The sequence below is a fragment of the Epinephelus lanceolatus genome, chromosome 24 (assembly GCF_041903045.1).
Source record: "Epinephelus lanceolatus isolate andai-2023 chromosome 24, ASM4190304v1, whole genome shotgun sequence".
In the NCBI taxonomy this organism is placed as follows: Eukaryota; Metazoa; Chordata; class Actinopteri; order Perciformes; family Serranidae; genus Epinephelus; species Epinephelus lanceolatus.
Genome location: NC_135757.1, coordinates 13554796 through 13568455, shown reverse-complemented (window position 1 = coordinate 13568455; position 13660 = coordinate 13554796). Strand labels below are relative to the sequence as shown.

General features: G+C 42.7%; 2 protein-coding genes across 4 annotated transcripts in view; both read right to left on the bottom strand.

Annotated features, from left to right (window-relative positions):
• LOC117250037 (ATP-binding cassette sub-family C member 4-like) overlaps window positions 1–5830 on the bottom strand; it is a 31047-nt gene extending 25217 nt beyond the window's left edge. Inside the window, exon 1 of one of the 2 annotated variants that reach the window (XM_033615990.2) lies at window positions 5639–5830. Coding sequence is in view for 1 of the 2 variants with exons in the window: in XM_033615989.2 (XP_033471880.1) it covers window positions 3768–3841 (74 nt within the window). In the remaining variant the exon portion in view is untranslated. Of the gene's footprint in view, window positions 1–3767; window positions 3909–5638 lie in introns of those variants that run through there. The other variant, XM_033615989.2, reaches the window with a different exon arrangement.
• A 340-nt stretch (window positions 5831–6170) lies between these two features.
• Window positions 6171–13600, bottom strand: timmdc1 (translocase of inner mitochondrial membrane domain containing 1). 2 transcript variants are annotated; one of them, XM_033615992.2, is made up of 8 exons: window positions 13405–13600; window positions 11923–12260; window positions 11380–11545; window positions 10880–10968; window positions 10506–10573; window positions 8041–8119; window positions 6580–6690; window positions 6171–6476 (listed from the first exon to the last, which is right to left on the bottom strand). In XM_033615992.2, the coding sequence occupies exons 2-8, from the start codon at window positions 12237–12239 to the stop codon at window positions 6326–6328; spliced, it is 981 nt and encodes a 326-aa protein (XP_033471883.1). In that variant the 5' UTR covers window positions 12240–12260; window positions 13405–13600; the 3' UTR covers window positions 6171–6325. The 2 variants fall into 2 exon arrangements, with proteins under 2 accessions (XP_033471883.1, XP_033471885.1); XM_033615994.2 differs by lacking the exon at window positions 13405–13600 and adding an exon at window positions 13055–13323.
• Window positions 13601–13660: the final 60 nt, after the last annotated feature.

Genomic DNA, 13660 nt, shown 5'->3' with positions numbered 1-13660 from the left:
TGAGCTTCAAGAGGTAGTCACCTGAAATGGTTTCCACTTCACAGGTGTGCCTTATCAGGGTTAATTAGTGGAATTTCTTGCTTTATCAATGGGGTTGGGACCATCAGTTGTGTTGTGCAGAAGTCAGGTTAATACACAGCCGACAGCCCTATTGGACAACTGTTAAAATTCATATTATGGCAAGAACCAATCAGCTAACTAAAGAAAAACGAGTGGCCATCATTACTTTAAGAAATGAAGGTCAGTCAGTCCGGAAAATTGCAAAAACTTTAAATGTGTCCCCAAGTGGAGTCGCAAAAACCATCAAGTGCTACAACGAAACTGGCACACATGAGGACCCACCCAGGAAAGGAAGACCAAGAGTCACCTCTGCTTCTGAGGATAAGTTCATCCGAGTCACCAGCCTCAGAAATCGCAAGTTAACAGCAGCTCAGATCAGAGACCAGATGAATGCCACGCAGAGTTCTAGCAGCAGACCCATCTCTAGAACAACTGTTAAGAGGAGACTGCGCCAATCAGGCCTTCATGGTCAAATAGCTGCTAGGAAACCACTGCTAAGGAGAGGCAACAAGCAGAAGAGATTTGTTTGGGCCAAGAAACACAAGGAATGGACATTAGTCCAGTGGAAATCTGTGCTTTGGTCTGATGAGTCCAAATTTGAGATCTTTAGTTCCAACCGCCGTGTCTTTGTGAGACGCAGAAAAGGTGAACGGATGGATTCCACATGCCTGGTTCCCACTGTGAAGCATGGAGGAGGAGGTGTGATGGTGTGGGGGTGTTTTGCTGGTGACACTGTTGGGGATTTATTCAAAATTGAAGGCACACTGAACCAGCATGGCTACCACAGCATCCTGCAGCGACATGCCATCCCATCTGGTTTGCGTTTAGTTGGACGATCATTTATTTTTCAACAGGACAATGACCCCAAACACACCTCCAGGCTGTGTAAGGGCTATTTGACCAAGAAGGAGAGTGATGGAGTGCTGCGGCAGATGACCTGGCCTCCACAGTCACCGGACCTGAACCCAATCCAGATGGTTTGGGGTGAGCTGGACCGCAGAGTGAAGGCAAAGGGGCCAACAAGTGCTAAACACCTCTGGGAACTCCTTCAAGACTGTTGGAAAACCATTTCAGGTGACTACCTCTTGAAGCTCATGGAGAGAATGCCAAGAGTGTGCAAAGCAGTAATCAGAGCAAAGGGTGGCTATTTTGAAGAAACTAGAATATAAAACTAGCAGCTATTTGACCATGAAGGCCTGATTGGCGCAGTCTCCTCTTAACAGTTGTTCTAGAGATGGGTCTGCTGCTAGAACTCTGTGTGGCATTCATCTGGTCTCTGATCTGAGCTGCTGTTAACTTGCGATTTCTGAGGCTGGTGACTCGGATGAACTTATCCTCAGAAGCAGAGGTGACTCTTGGTCTTCCTTTCCTGGGTCAGTCCTCATGTGTGCCAGTTTCGTTGTAGCGCTTGATGGTTTTTGCGACTCCACTTGGGGACACATTTAAAGTTTTTGCAATTTTCCGGACTGACTGACCTTCATTTCTTAAAGTAATGATGGCCACTCGTTTTTCTTTAGTTAGCTGATTGGTTCTTGCCATAATATGAATTTTAACAGTTGTCCAATAGGGCTGTCGGCTGTGTATTAACCTGACTTCTGCACAACACAACTGATGGTCCCAACCCCATTGATAAAGCAAGAAATTCCACTAATTAACCCTGATAAGGCACACCTGTGAAGTGGAAACCATTTCAGGTGACTACCTCTTGAAGCTCATGGAGAGAATGCCAAGAGTGTGCAAAGCAGTAATCAGAGCAAAGGGTGGCTATTTTGAAGAAACTAGAATATAAAACATGTTTTCAGTTATTTCACCTTTTTTTGTTAAGTACATAACTCCACATGTGTTCATTCATAGTTTTGATGCCTTCAGTGAGAATCTACAATGTAAATAGTCATGAAAATAAAGAAAACGCATTGAATGAGAAGGTGTGTCCAAACTTTTGGCCTGTACTGTATATATATATATATATATATGTGTGTGTGTTATCGGTTATCAGTTATCGGTATCAGCCTTTAGGAGCTGAAAGTTATCGGTATCGGTTTAAAAGAAAAGTTATCGTGCATCCCTAGGTGCACTACTCTTATGCTAAACTCCTTTTGTCCCTCCGCCTCTCCACTTTTACCAAAATGTAAATAAGGGGCCACCTCTTTTGGTCTTGCCTGACGCTAAATAAGCTTGGTCAGACATTTTAAGTGCTTTTCAGAAGTATGCAACTGCGATGTCACACCAGACCCACACACTGCCATCCTGGGTGGAACCCAACATCTATCAGCTTTATCTCACTTGCAACAAAAGACAATACAATATGGCATGGTGGTGGCAAAAGGGAATATCTTGAGTCTTTGGAAAACTGGGCGGGGGGAGGATTAGCGAAGTTAATCGCTGGGAGGGCAGAGGTCACCAGTGGGCTTGTTGTATTGGCCCATCGATGCGGAAGCAATGCAGAAGAGCCGGGTAATTTTTCACATGGAGGTCAAACTTTTTTGCTTTCATGCACCACTGAGTAACTTTCATTGGAATGAACAACGCCCCACATCCAACACTGTATCCAATTTACATCCGTAATGTCAACAACTCAGCCTTCAGAATATTGGTTATTAATTGTTGAGACTGATTTTGGGAGCTTCATATCACCGATACTTTGTGTGGCCTTGTTTAATCTTTTAAATAAATTTTTAATCTTTTACTACTGTGCCCACGGTAGGGAATAAAGTACATCCAATTGACCTATAACGGGACAGGTCAGGGAAACCTTTAAGCACAGACACTCTTAGACCCTGACTTTGTTACAAAGCAAACCGTGTGATCTAATGATAACTCTACTTTATCCATTTTTCTGCACCCTAACCTGACATGACTGACCAGACGCATGTTTATCTATATATGTGAATAACACCCCTCATAACCCAAACAAGGGCCAAGCCCAATGGAGTAAAGGTAGTATGACTCAAGCTTGTTGTTACTTGTATCTTGAGATAAGAGGATAATTCACTTGTCAAGGGCCATCCACAATTGCTGCTCATACACACACAATGTAAACACCAACTCCAACTACTTGTACCAACCATGATTTATTTATCTTGTCAGATGCAATCTAAAAAGTATTTATGCATCATTGAATGTAGATGCAAAATGAAATTAATAGCTCTTGCTGTCTGATTCAAATTCATGTTTACAGTATGTCTATTTTCTTTATCATTTTGGGCTGAATTTTACAATTAAAACACTATCGCCCACTACTGGATAAATTACAAACTTATTCTTTAAAGATTATATTGGAATGCAACATGAAATATACATTTTGCTGTCGCATTAACTGTAAGTAGTTGAGTGAAACTAGTCAGCTAGTCAATGACTTTACTCTCCTACAAGTGTGTAGGAGACATTACTTTGAGTTGCGACTTGTAGTTAAAGCTGTGAGAATCCGTTTCTCCAATGAAAGGTAAAAAAGTAATGAAGCATGTTACAGCTTAAGCGTCCCTTTAAATATGTGACACACTTCCTCTCCTCTAGTCCCACTTCAACAGCTCCCATTATAACAAGTTAAGATTTCCTTTCGTTTTGCACCGGTGTCAAAAAACTAATACGTACACTTCAGACCCAATGTCACAAATGTGCCAGTCACTACTTGTCCCTGCGCATTATCACCTCACTGCTCATTTATGACTCATGCTGTGACACACAACAATGTAACGTTCATCACTTACCACAGAAACACCCTGGATAAACAGCCGGCGGTGGCCAGCGGGTTGTGTTTCTCTTCTTTCTTACGGATATCCATGACTGTCTGGGAGTTTGTTCATGCGGCAGTCCCGAGCGTCCGCCTCGAGGAGAGACGCACAAGTGTCTTCGCGCACCAGTTTACTCAGACAAGGCATAATTCATTACAGGTATGTGTGTAGTTTGCGGACATCACGGAGATCTGAGACTCCACCAACGCTGCTGCAGCTACTCGGCGTTGAGGTGTCTTTACGTGCTCTTTAAATATGCAGTAATTACTAGCCGGCTACACACCATCCAATAAATTACGGTTAGTCAATGACTCTTTACTTTCCTAGGAGTGTTTGGGGGAAATTACTTTGTATTGAGTTGCAACAGGTGGTTAAAGTTGTGTGATGAAAAGTCAAAAAGTATGTTTTTGGATGAAATGTTTGTTTTTAGGGACTCTTTGTTTCTAGTATTTGCTGTTATTGCCAGTATCTGTTTTCATAGTTTTGTTGCTGAAGATGCTTTTAATATTTAGTGTTCGTTTTTAGAGTTAGTGTCCTTATATTTATTTCTTGAGCTTGCAACTGAGATCTCTGTAAAATGCTTTCTCATTCTGTCCAGCACAACAAAATAATGGCGACATGGCAAAAAAAAGTTGAATTTATTGTCAGCGATGTTGAGTAGATTGATTACAGCTTTTGCCATTTAAAGTCAGTGTTAACATAAATCACATGCTTGCTGTGCATGAAAGTTGGTTATGGCGCTTGATGTCTGACAGCTACCAGTGCACTGTAAATTTAACTCCTTTAGACAGCCATGAATTACATGACACGCTCCAAAATTCTTATGTTTACGAGCAGGCCCTGAAGGCAGCCTCTGCGCAACATGCTTGTGTCACGCCTGTATGTATTCCATGTGGTCATCACGTGGGTTTTCACGAGTGCAGGCACGTTGAATGTGGCCAAACTAAAGTCCTGGCGGCAAAATGGACTAAACCCTAATTGGTTACTTCGATTTGGGTACAGCACATAACAAGAACTTGTGATCTCCTCACAGCATGCTCCTTATCCCTGCAGGAGGATGTGTGCAAGATGTGGTTCTTGGCCCCCTGAGACTACAGTGTGAGGAACTGGAGTCTTTAGTTTTACATCTTGATAGGACCCAGCAGTGTACAGCATGCAGTAATTAGTTATTACATTAGCTAACACCATCAGTTAATAACAGCTCAATAGGAATATTAAACACTCAATGGGCCATCCAGTTTATCCTGTTGATGCAAAACCAGTTTATATTTAATAACACTGGGTTGTTTTCATTAACAAAGAGTTTAAAAAATAAATCACATTAATTTGTCCTGTAAAACATTAGGACAATGCCTTCAAAGGACTTAATACAGGAGATACGTATGAATATTATATTATGACAATTAGTATTTAATTCTGTCATGCTATTAAAAACAAAGGAATGTAGGGTACTTTACTTTTTATTTAGGGTACATTTGCAGTTCCACGAAGTCACCAACAGAGGGAACCAAGAGCCCATTTATGTATGTTAATGCTCTGATAGCAGTCAGTCAAGTCGCCAGTGAAGCCCAATTTGAAAAGTTTCACATAATGTTTTTGCTAAAATTGTTTTTAGATTGTTCTGTGCACGCCTGAGAACACAGAGGGAATGTTTGTAATTGGTCATGATGGGATGGGACCAGTGTCCGTTTAAGCAAATGGGTTTTACAAGATCAGCCAAGGTTTAGCCAACATTGACATTCAACAAACAATCATGAAGGTCTTAGATTTATGTTTTATGCCGGGACAAACCATTTTCAAAGCTCAGCGATACTTGGACACAGCCAACATCAGTTTCTAAACCTTACCTCCAGTGTCTACCTGCAATAGTTCAAAGCTTGACATCATCACCGACCAAGCTGTGCTCTGGAGTACAAGCGTTCCTCAGTCTATCTCTGCTGGCTGTCCATCTGCATGTCAGCAGTCACTGCTGCTTCCTGGGCCCCAGCTGTTGCTGTGTCACATCTTGTTTACACCAGGGGCCACGGCTATGTTTGACCTAGTTGCTGAAAAGCCCAAGAGGCAAAGTCAAAAGCAGTGGTTTCAAAAAAATGTGTGGTTTTAATTTTGTTTGGTTTTATTGTTTATTCATAAGGGAGCCAATAGTGAAGGACACAAGCCCATATTAAACATGAGCTGAGCTGATTTTGAAAGCGAGGGAAACATCTGTTGGGGATACACAACAAGGTTACCTGACCTCAATCTCTCAGGTCATATCCTTACACTGGCAAATGTATAAATAATCACTTTCCCAAAATGTCAAACTGGTTCTCACAGAGATAGATGTACAGTGCTCGCACACACATACAGCAGGCAGAGCTGGAGGACAGTAGTTGGTGAGGTACAACAGCGTCTTTTAATTCTCATGTGAAGCAGTTTCCATTTAGAGAGAAGGTGTGTGGAGTCCAGCCAAAGAAGAGACCCATTTATCCTCCCAGGTGTGTGAACTCCCACCTTCAATGTCCAACAGATAACGGGCAGTAAGGCAGCGACTGTCACTCGCTGCATGAGTCCTGAGTCACATCCTCCTTCGGCGGTAAACTCAGCAGATCCTGGATCCTTTGCATGTCCTTATTGGTTTCCTCTGTCTGAGTGCTGACATTCAGATCGCCGATCAACTCGTCTGTCAACTGCAGACGAGCCGACCTTGGGATTTGAAAGGAGAGTGACTTGTGAGCAAGACATCAGGATAACAACCAAATTCAAAAGGCATCAAATAATATTAGAAAGGTTTCATAATATATCTCACCATTCTGAGAGTTTGAGCTCGTAAAGCTCCCTGCGCTCTTTCCTCCTCCTCTCTCTGACAGTTTCTCCGGCCACCGACTGCATGCTGATGATCAAAGCACCAGTGGGAATCCTGAGCAGAAGTTAGCTTATGTTATGACAAGTAAAACAAAAACTACACTTTATACTTCTGTTGTCTGAGCACGGTTGTTACTACTTGCACAACTACAGGTAGAAATATCAACAGTGTAACGTATGAAACCATTTCTGTTGACACTTTACTGAACACATCAACACTGGGGAAACTGGGTATGATTAAGATTCCTGAAAAAACTTCCTGCTATTGTATAATCTGTTTTGTATAATCTGTTTTGTAACAAACCTAGCCGTCACATTATGTTCTGTCAAAGCAGCTACTTTAATTGCATAACCCTTCCAAGCTGTCTGTCACTTGCACCATATTAATACTTTTGTCAAATTTCCTCTCCGCAGTGTCTTACAAAGTCTCGCCCTCCTCTACAGTCCCTCCGGCCCAACCTAGAAGTTACAGTCACACCTCTGCCATGTTCCCGGACAAGAGGATCATTCTGGGGTGAGATCTGGAGCGTGATGTGCTTTCCGATTAGCTGCCTGCTTTCATTTCGCTCCCTTCTGCCCCGACTGCACCTGGCATAGCCAGGGCCGGGCCTGTTTGCACACATCAAATGCTCCAGGTGGCTGGTCACTCAGGCAGACAGTGAGGAGAGGAGAGAAGGAGGAGAAGGAGGCAATGCTAGTATGGAGCCAACAGGAGAACAGACTAGGGCTGAGCCAACACGGAGCTGATGATCACAGAGACAATCCAAACCAGCCCCTCCAGTCTGTTACACCATCAAACACCTCACACTCAATCACCATTACACAATCAAATTCAAATCTGCTCTTGGCTCCGTGCGCTCAGCTGGAAGTGGCCAGAGGAGCGAGTGAAAAGTGGGACAGGGGGAGAAGAGAGGGTGGAGGAGAGAGAGGAGATGGAGTGAAGCATAAGTCCAGATCAGACCATGGTAGATGGAGATGAGAGGCTGGAATAACAGAGATGGTATAAATGGAGAAGGGCAGCTGCTGCCTTGGCCTGCCTCCTTGCTCTAGTACCCAAAACATGGCCCTCTGCAGTGCACATGAGTCCCTCTGGCACTGTGAACAGAGTTGGAGGTGGGGGGTAGGGGGTGGGAGGAGGTTCAGCTGGGTGACAGAGGGTTGCTGGGAGGGGCGCAGCTGGCTGCCAGAGTGCTCACTGCTCTGCAGCACACGGCCATGAACAGGGACACGCACACAAGCATGAGCAAATACGCATGTCTGTTAAAAAATAAATGCATGACAGCTTCTGACAATGTAACTCAGGTCTGTGATGAGGATTGAAATGCGTCAACAAGTTGAACTGTTAAACTACTGGGGTGATCAATGGATCTGTGTGGACATGTGTGGAAGCAGAAAACAAGCTCACCCCATCACTACTCCGATGATTGTCCCTGCCACCAGCCCTCGCAGGCCCAGGTTTAGTCTGAAAAGGCCTCCAGTCACAGCTGCTCACACACACACACGCACTTTTATTATTATCATTCATAACTCAATGTGCTGGTATATGATGTCTGTGTTTAAACAATTTGTCATCAGGTCAAATGAGGATTATAAACATTTCATAACTATTATCAGCACCAGAAATTTTACTACTAACTCTGAACTTTTTGGGAGGTGAACAACCAGTGGTGTCCAGGCAGAACACAAACATAATTACTGTCTGACATAAAATCACATTTTCTGGACAGTGAAATTTCAGATTAATCTTTTTTATTAAATATTTTATGGCCATTGTTGTTATGCACTGTTTAGACAGCTGTAGCAGAGAGATGACAGGAAATGGAGTTGGAGAGACAAGGGAATGGCACGCAACAAAGCCCCTCGGCCACAGGTGAACTGAGGACATTGTGGCTCATGGTCTGTGTCCTTACCCCCTCAGTGCCACAGGAATCTGGTTTTCTAGGAATGATGTGTGACTGCTTTGCACAAAATAAATATTAGAGGGATCGATTGGTGTCTGTCTGCTCTGGGGGTCAACAGGGTCCAGTGTGCAGGGTCAATGAGGTCGCAGTGGATTCATTCAAAAAGCTTGGAATTATATTAGAATAACATTTACATATTCACAAGTAATCATTTTACTATATTCTTTTGTGAACTTAAATGACATTCTGTGGTTTTGACTACATGATGAATGCGTTTGTATGGAAACAGGATAACAAAAGCATATATTATAAAGTGTTGGTATCAATTAAAATCTTTTTTTTAAAACATAAACACAGCATCAGTGCAACACATAAAACTGCAGGCCGACAGTACACAGCAACAACAGGAGTGAACTGTGGAGCTGCTCTAGGGCCTGTTGTTCGAAAGTAGAATTAACCAATCCAGGATAAGTTGAAAAGCGAGGCAGGACAAATTCCCCTAAATCCATCCTGGCTTAACTGGTTGTTCGAACACCAAGCCAGGCTGAGGAGGCGCGGCTTTGTCAAGCCAGGTGTAACTTATTCAGGTGAGTGCGCGTCCACGGCTTTCTTAAATAGACCCCGAGATCGATCACAGATTCACCGATGCAGCAATGGAGAGGGCACGTGCCGCATACTTCTCACCCAGTGAGCAGCGTCTCATCATGGACTCTTATGAAGAGGTGAAACATATAATCACGAAGAAAGGAAACACTGCAGTGATAATAAAGCAGAGAGAGAGCGCGTGGCAAACAACTGTATAATCTAAAATATACACTTGCGGCGCAAATGAATCTGTCATAATTACAATTAAAGTTCCTTCCACAAATTAACAGTTATACACTTCGCCTTAAAGGTGAGCAGTGGAAGTTAAGCAACTGCTGATTTCACACCAGCAGAAAAGCTCGCCCTGGATCAGAACAGAGGCAGGCCGATGATGGAGGACGGAGGGGGGGAACCGCCCTCTTCATACAAGTTACATTATTCCAGTATACTGTACATGGAATCAATCATTTTATTTATTCATTAATCAACCATTGGTGTTATGTGGACTGTCTGACTTTGGGTTGTCATGCAGTGTAATACAAATTGACAAATTAAAAGAAAAACCTTAAGGAAATTGGACTTAGAAATTAAGAAACTAGAGAAAGAAGTAAGTGATTTTAATGCACATTGTAAGCATGACTGTGATGCAATGTATTAATCAATATTATTTCTCTCTTTCTCTCCACAGCTCAAAGCAGACAGTGACTGATTACAGCATTTTTTTCATTTAAATAAAATGAGGTCAAAGAATATTGTGGTTTCATCTTCATGTTTTCATTCATTGATGTAATGTACACTGGATTGGTCCACTTAACTGGGAATATAATTTGGGAAGGTCATACAGTTATGATACCTAATAACCACTAATTGTGTTAATGCCAAATACACCTACTTGTATGTTTATTCCAACAATTAATCCTTTTATTGGTAAAGATATGTGCATGTCAAAGTATGTTTGGGCTATGACAAAAATAATGTTTTAAATGTTAATTTTTTTTATTTTTTTTTATTATTGTAGGCTTAATGTATTTTGTTCAAAAATGTGCTCAGCTGACTGTACAGATAAGCCACCAGGTTAAACTAAGCCTGGTTGGTGCACAGAATAAATATCCATGGCAACATATGTGCCTTTGCTTTCGAACAACCGAATCAGCGCTAAGTTAAACCAGGATAACCAACATATCCCGGCTTAATCCCTTATCTAGGTTTCGAAAAACAGGCCCCTGGACAAACACTGAGTTTGGATAACACAACTCCCTGACAGAAATGTGTGAATGTGAGCAGTGTTGTTGTGACACAGCAAGTGCACTCAGTCAGCTTTCCTGGGCAAATAAAGGTTTAAAAAGAGGTCTGATCAGGCCCCGTTGATGCCAATGTGACTCACCTCCAGCTGCAGCATAATGGCTGAGGGCATACTTGTCTCGGTACACAGATAGCCCTGTGCTGACAGAACTAGAGAGGAAAGGGAACAGATAGACACACGAGTAACAGACGGTTAGACTTGCCTTGTTTTTCTCATACATGTTCCCTTAAAGCACTTTGAATCACCTTGTTATTTAAAGGTGCTGTACAAAAACATGCTTTGCCTTGACTTCAGCTGAGCTTAGTTTACAGAGAAATTGCTGAATCAAATGCAACTTATCTGTCGGCGTTAAATGCCTCCTTTGTAAGAAGTTCCTTACATGGAGTAAAATATTTTCATGTTCATTGTCTAAGATGAAAAGATCAGAAAAGACAAGATAATCATTATTTGCTTACTTGAATAGGGTGACAAAAGCAGCCACTCTCCAGCTCCACCTCCATCCATACCTCACAAAGCCCCGGACTGCTGCATTATGGGCTGAGCGCTGAATTAGACACAAAGGACACACAATAATAAGGTTACTGCTGTGGGATTACCATGAGGCCAAAACATTGCAGTTAATATCATCTATTAAAAAGGTTCCCAGGAGTGCAGTCAGTTTCTACTGGAACTTAATCAGCAATTGTTGCAATAAGTGTCACAATTTACAGCACAACACTAACTGATCAGTGGAAAAAGAGATGAGTGGTTGCGCTACACTCAAATGTAGATCATGTGTTGGGTACTCCTGGAAAACTGGGGAAGAGCAGGATAAAGAAGAAGACAATGCAGGCACTCCAAAAATAATAACAACAATAAGAAAAACAAGAAGAAGGAGAACAAGGTGAAGAAGAAGAAAGAGAGAAGGAAGGAGGTGGTCATGGACTGAGCTACTTTCTGCCACTTGCCCACTTACCACTGCATCCACTCTGCTGGTGTAGATTTCCGCCTGGCTGACTTGGATATACCTCTGCTTGGCTTGGAAAGCTGCTGGCAGGCCTCCGTAGAGCAAGCCTGCAAGTGCACCAACTAACCCGCTCTTTACCACGTTGGTCAGCTCCTCTGGGTACCTCTGTGTTGCACTGCAGGGAGCCAAGAGCCACATTTTCTTTTGAGGACATAGTCAATGCCAATTATTCCTCATCTTTAGACACAACTGAAACTGCAGTGTCAGAAAGGTAACTGCTAAAAAGACCTAAAGAAGTTATTCAAACTTTAAATGAGGAGGCAAGAAAACTAACTAAAAACCTGTCCGAGAAACACAGCAGTGAGCATGCGGCGATTATTAAGCACATAAATGCTGTAGCTGGTAACTTTAATGAAAAATGTTAGAGGGAAGCATAATATGAATAAAACTGAGAAAACTCCTGCACAGTCACTATTTTCTGACATTCTCTGTCACAAAGTGAGTTCAAAAGTAAGAGAAGAAGAAAAGTAAAGAGGAAACTGAAATACCAACTCTATGTCAAAGAGGTCCTTGATACGGTCCCATCCTGTGTCTGGGAATTCTGGCTTGCCTATGATTCTTGGCATGGTGCTGGAAGAGGGGATGGGTGCAGGAGCAGGACTGGTGGAGGAGGAGGGAGAGGGCATCTGTGCAGGCTGGGCAGCAGCCACATCAGCTGCATGGACCCTGGGGAGCAGGAAGCAGAAGGAAGGAGGCCTGGCACTCTGGATGAGGCCCTGCAGTAGGCCGGTGCTTAACGTGCCCCGAGGGGCTGAATCTGCCTGTCGTCTCTGCAGGGCGAAGCCCGTTCTGGGCTGCTCTGGATGCATCACGCTTCAGCTGGCATTGGGCTGCAGCAGAGAGGCAGAAACACATGGCCATGGGTTGGGATGTTGCACTCTCTGCCTCGACTTAAGCTCCATCCTCAAAATAAACAGCCTTAAGGCAAATGAAATCCTGGCAGGGCTACACAGGCTGTTCAGCTCAGCAGCTGTTAAATGGTGCAGTCCTATCAAAACACACTGGGCACACAAGCAGACTTTCTGGGGAAAGATTTCTTTATTGACTTCAAAGTGCGTCACTGATGTTTCAACGAGCTGCTGGGAGTCAGGTCCTCTGAGCAGGGTGTGCTGACTGGTCCAGGGTCAAAGAGAAATACATAAGGTCAAAGAATCTTTACAAAGTTATCTTGTGACTTGGGAAATGCCACCCAATAATGATTTCTGTCTTCTGTGGTAAGAAATTACATAAAAAGTAACAATTTTCAGGGTTTTTTTGTTAAGAAAGAAGTGAACGTAAAATGAGTAACACCTTTTCAAATCCATATTTTGTTCCATAGCTTTTTAATTTGCACACATCCTGCTTTGTGTCCTTCTTTGTTGATTCATAAAGTGAGGGCCCCTTAAAATGTAATGTACCCAAAAGGTGATAACCGACCTAAAATAGATTAACGTGACGTTTCTGTTTGTCAACTTCAAACAGCATTAAAATACACTGAGCGATTAACTCTGCTATGTTAGAAAATTAGCATATTTTCGACTGTTAACTTGAAATGGGCGTTTGCCGATACCTGTATCATCTTATAAAATACATTTCTTATTGATGATATATTTGGAATATCAGTAACTAATGAAAATAAAGTCACCTGCAGCCAAGCTGATGTTAATAGGCGTCCTGCACAGCGTCTGTTCACTTGGTGACTTTTCCCCTAATTAGTTTGATACTGTACACCTGTGTCAGGTCTCACTTTACACTGCTGCTAGCTCGGCTAGCACTCACACATTTCTGTAATACAAATACCTTACTACCTAACATTATAATTGTCCATTGCGTGTAAAATGAAGGCTTTAATTGCAATTGTCTGGTTATATATTTTTGTTGTCAAAAAACTAACCGTTATGTTAAATCATGTCTGTCCGATAATGGGAGCTGTAGCGTTAGCATGTAGCCTGCTATTAGCTTCTGTCATATCTGTGATTTAAAGGAGCAGCTTACCAGCAAGCGGCGCAGAATTTCTCTACAGTTAACCGTTTTTTTATGAAGCACAGTAGCCCTTGTTAAGACTCATTAATTCTAGTTGGTGTCCATATTTCTGTTTTTCATAATTGTCCTTTTGCTGTTTGTTTCTACACAGTGACTTTCCGACGAGCAGCCGGTTGCTCCGACCTCTGACCCCGCCCACAGCGACACTCACCAGATGTGAACACAGCGCCCCTGCCAGTGGAGGACTGAACAGCACGCTGCAAGATAA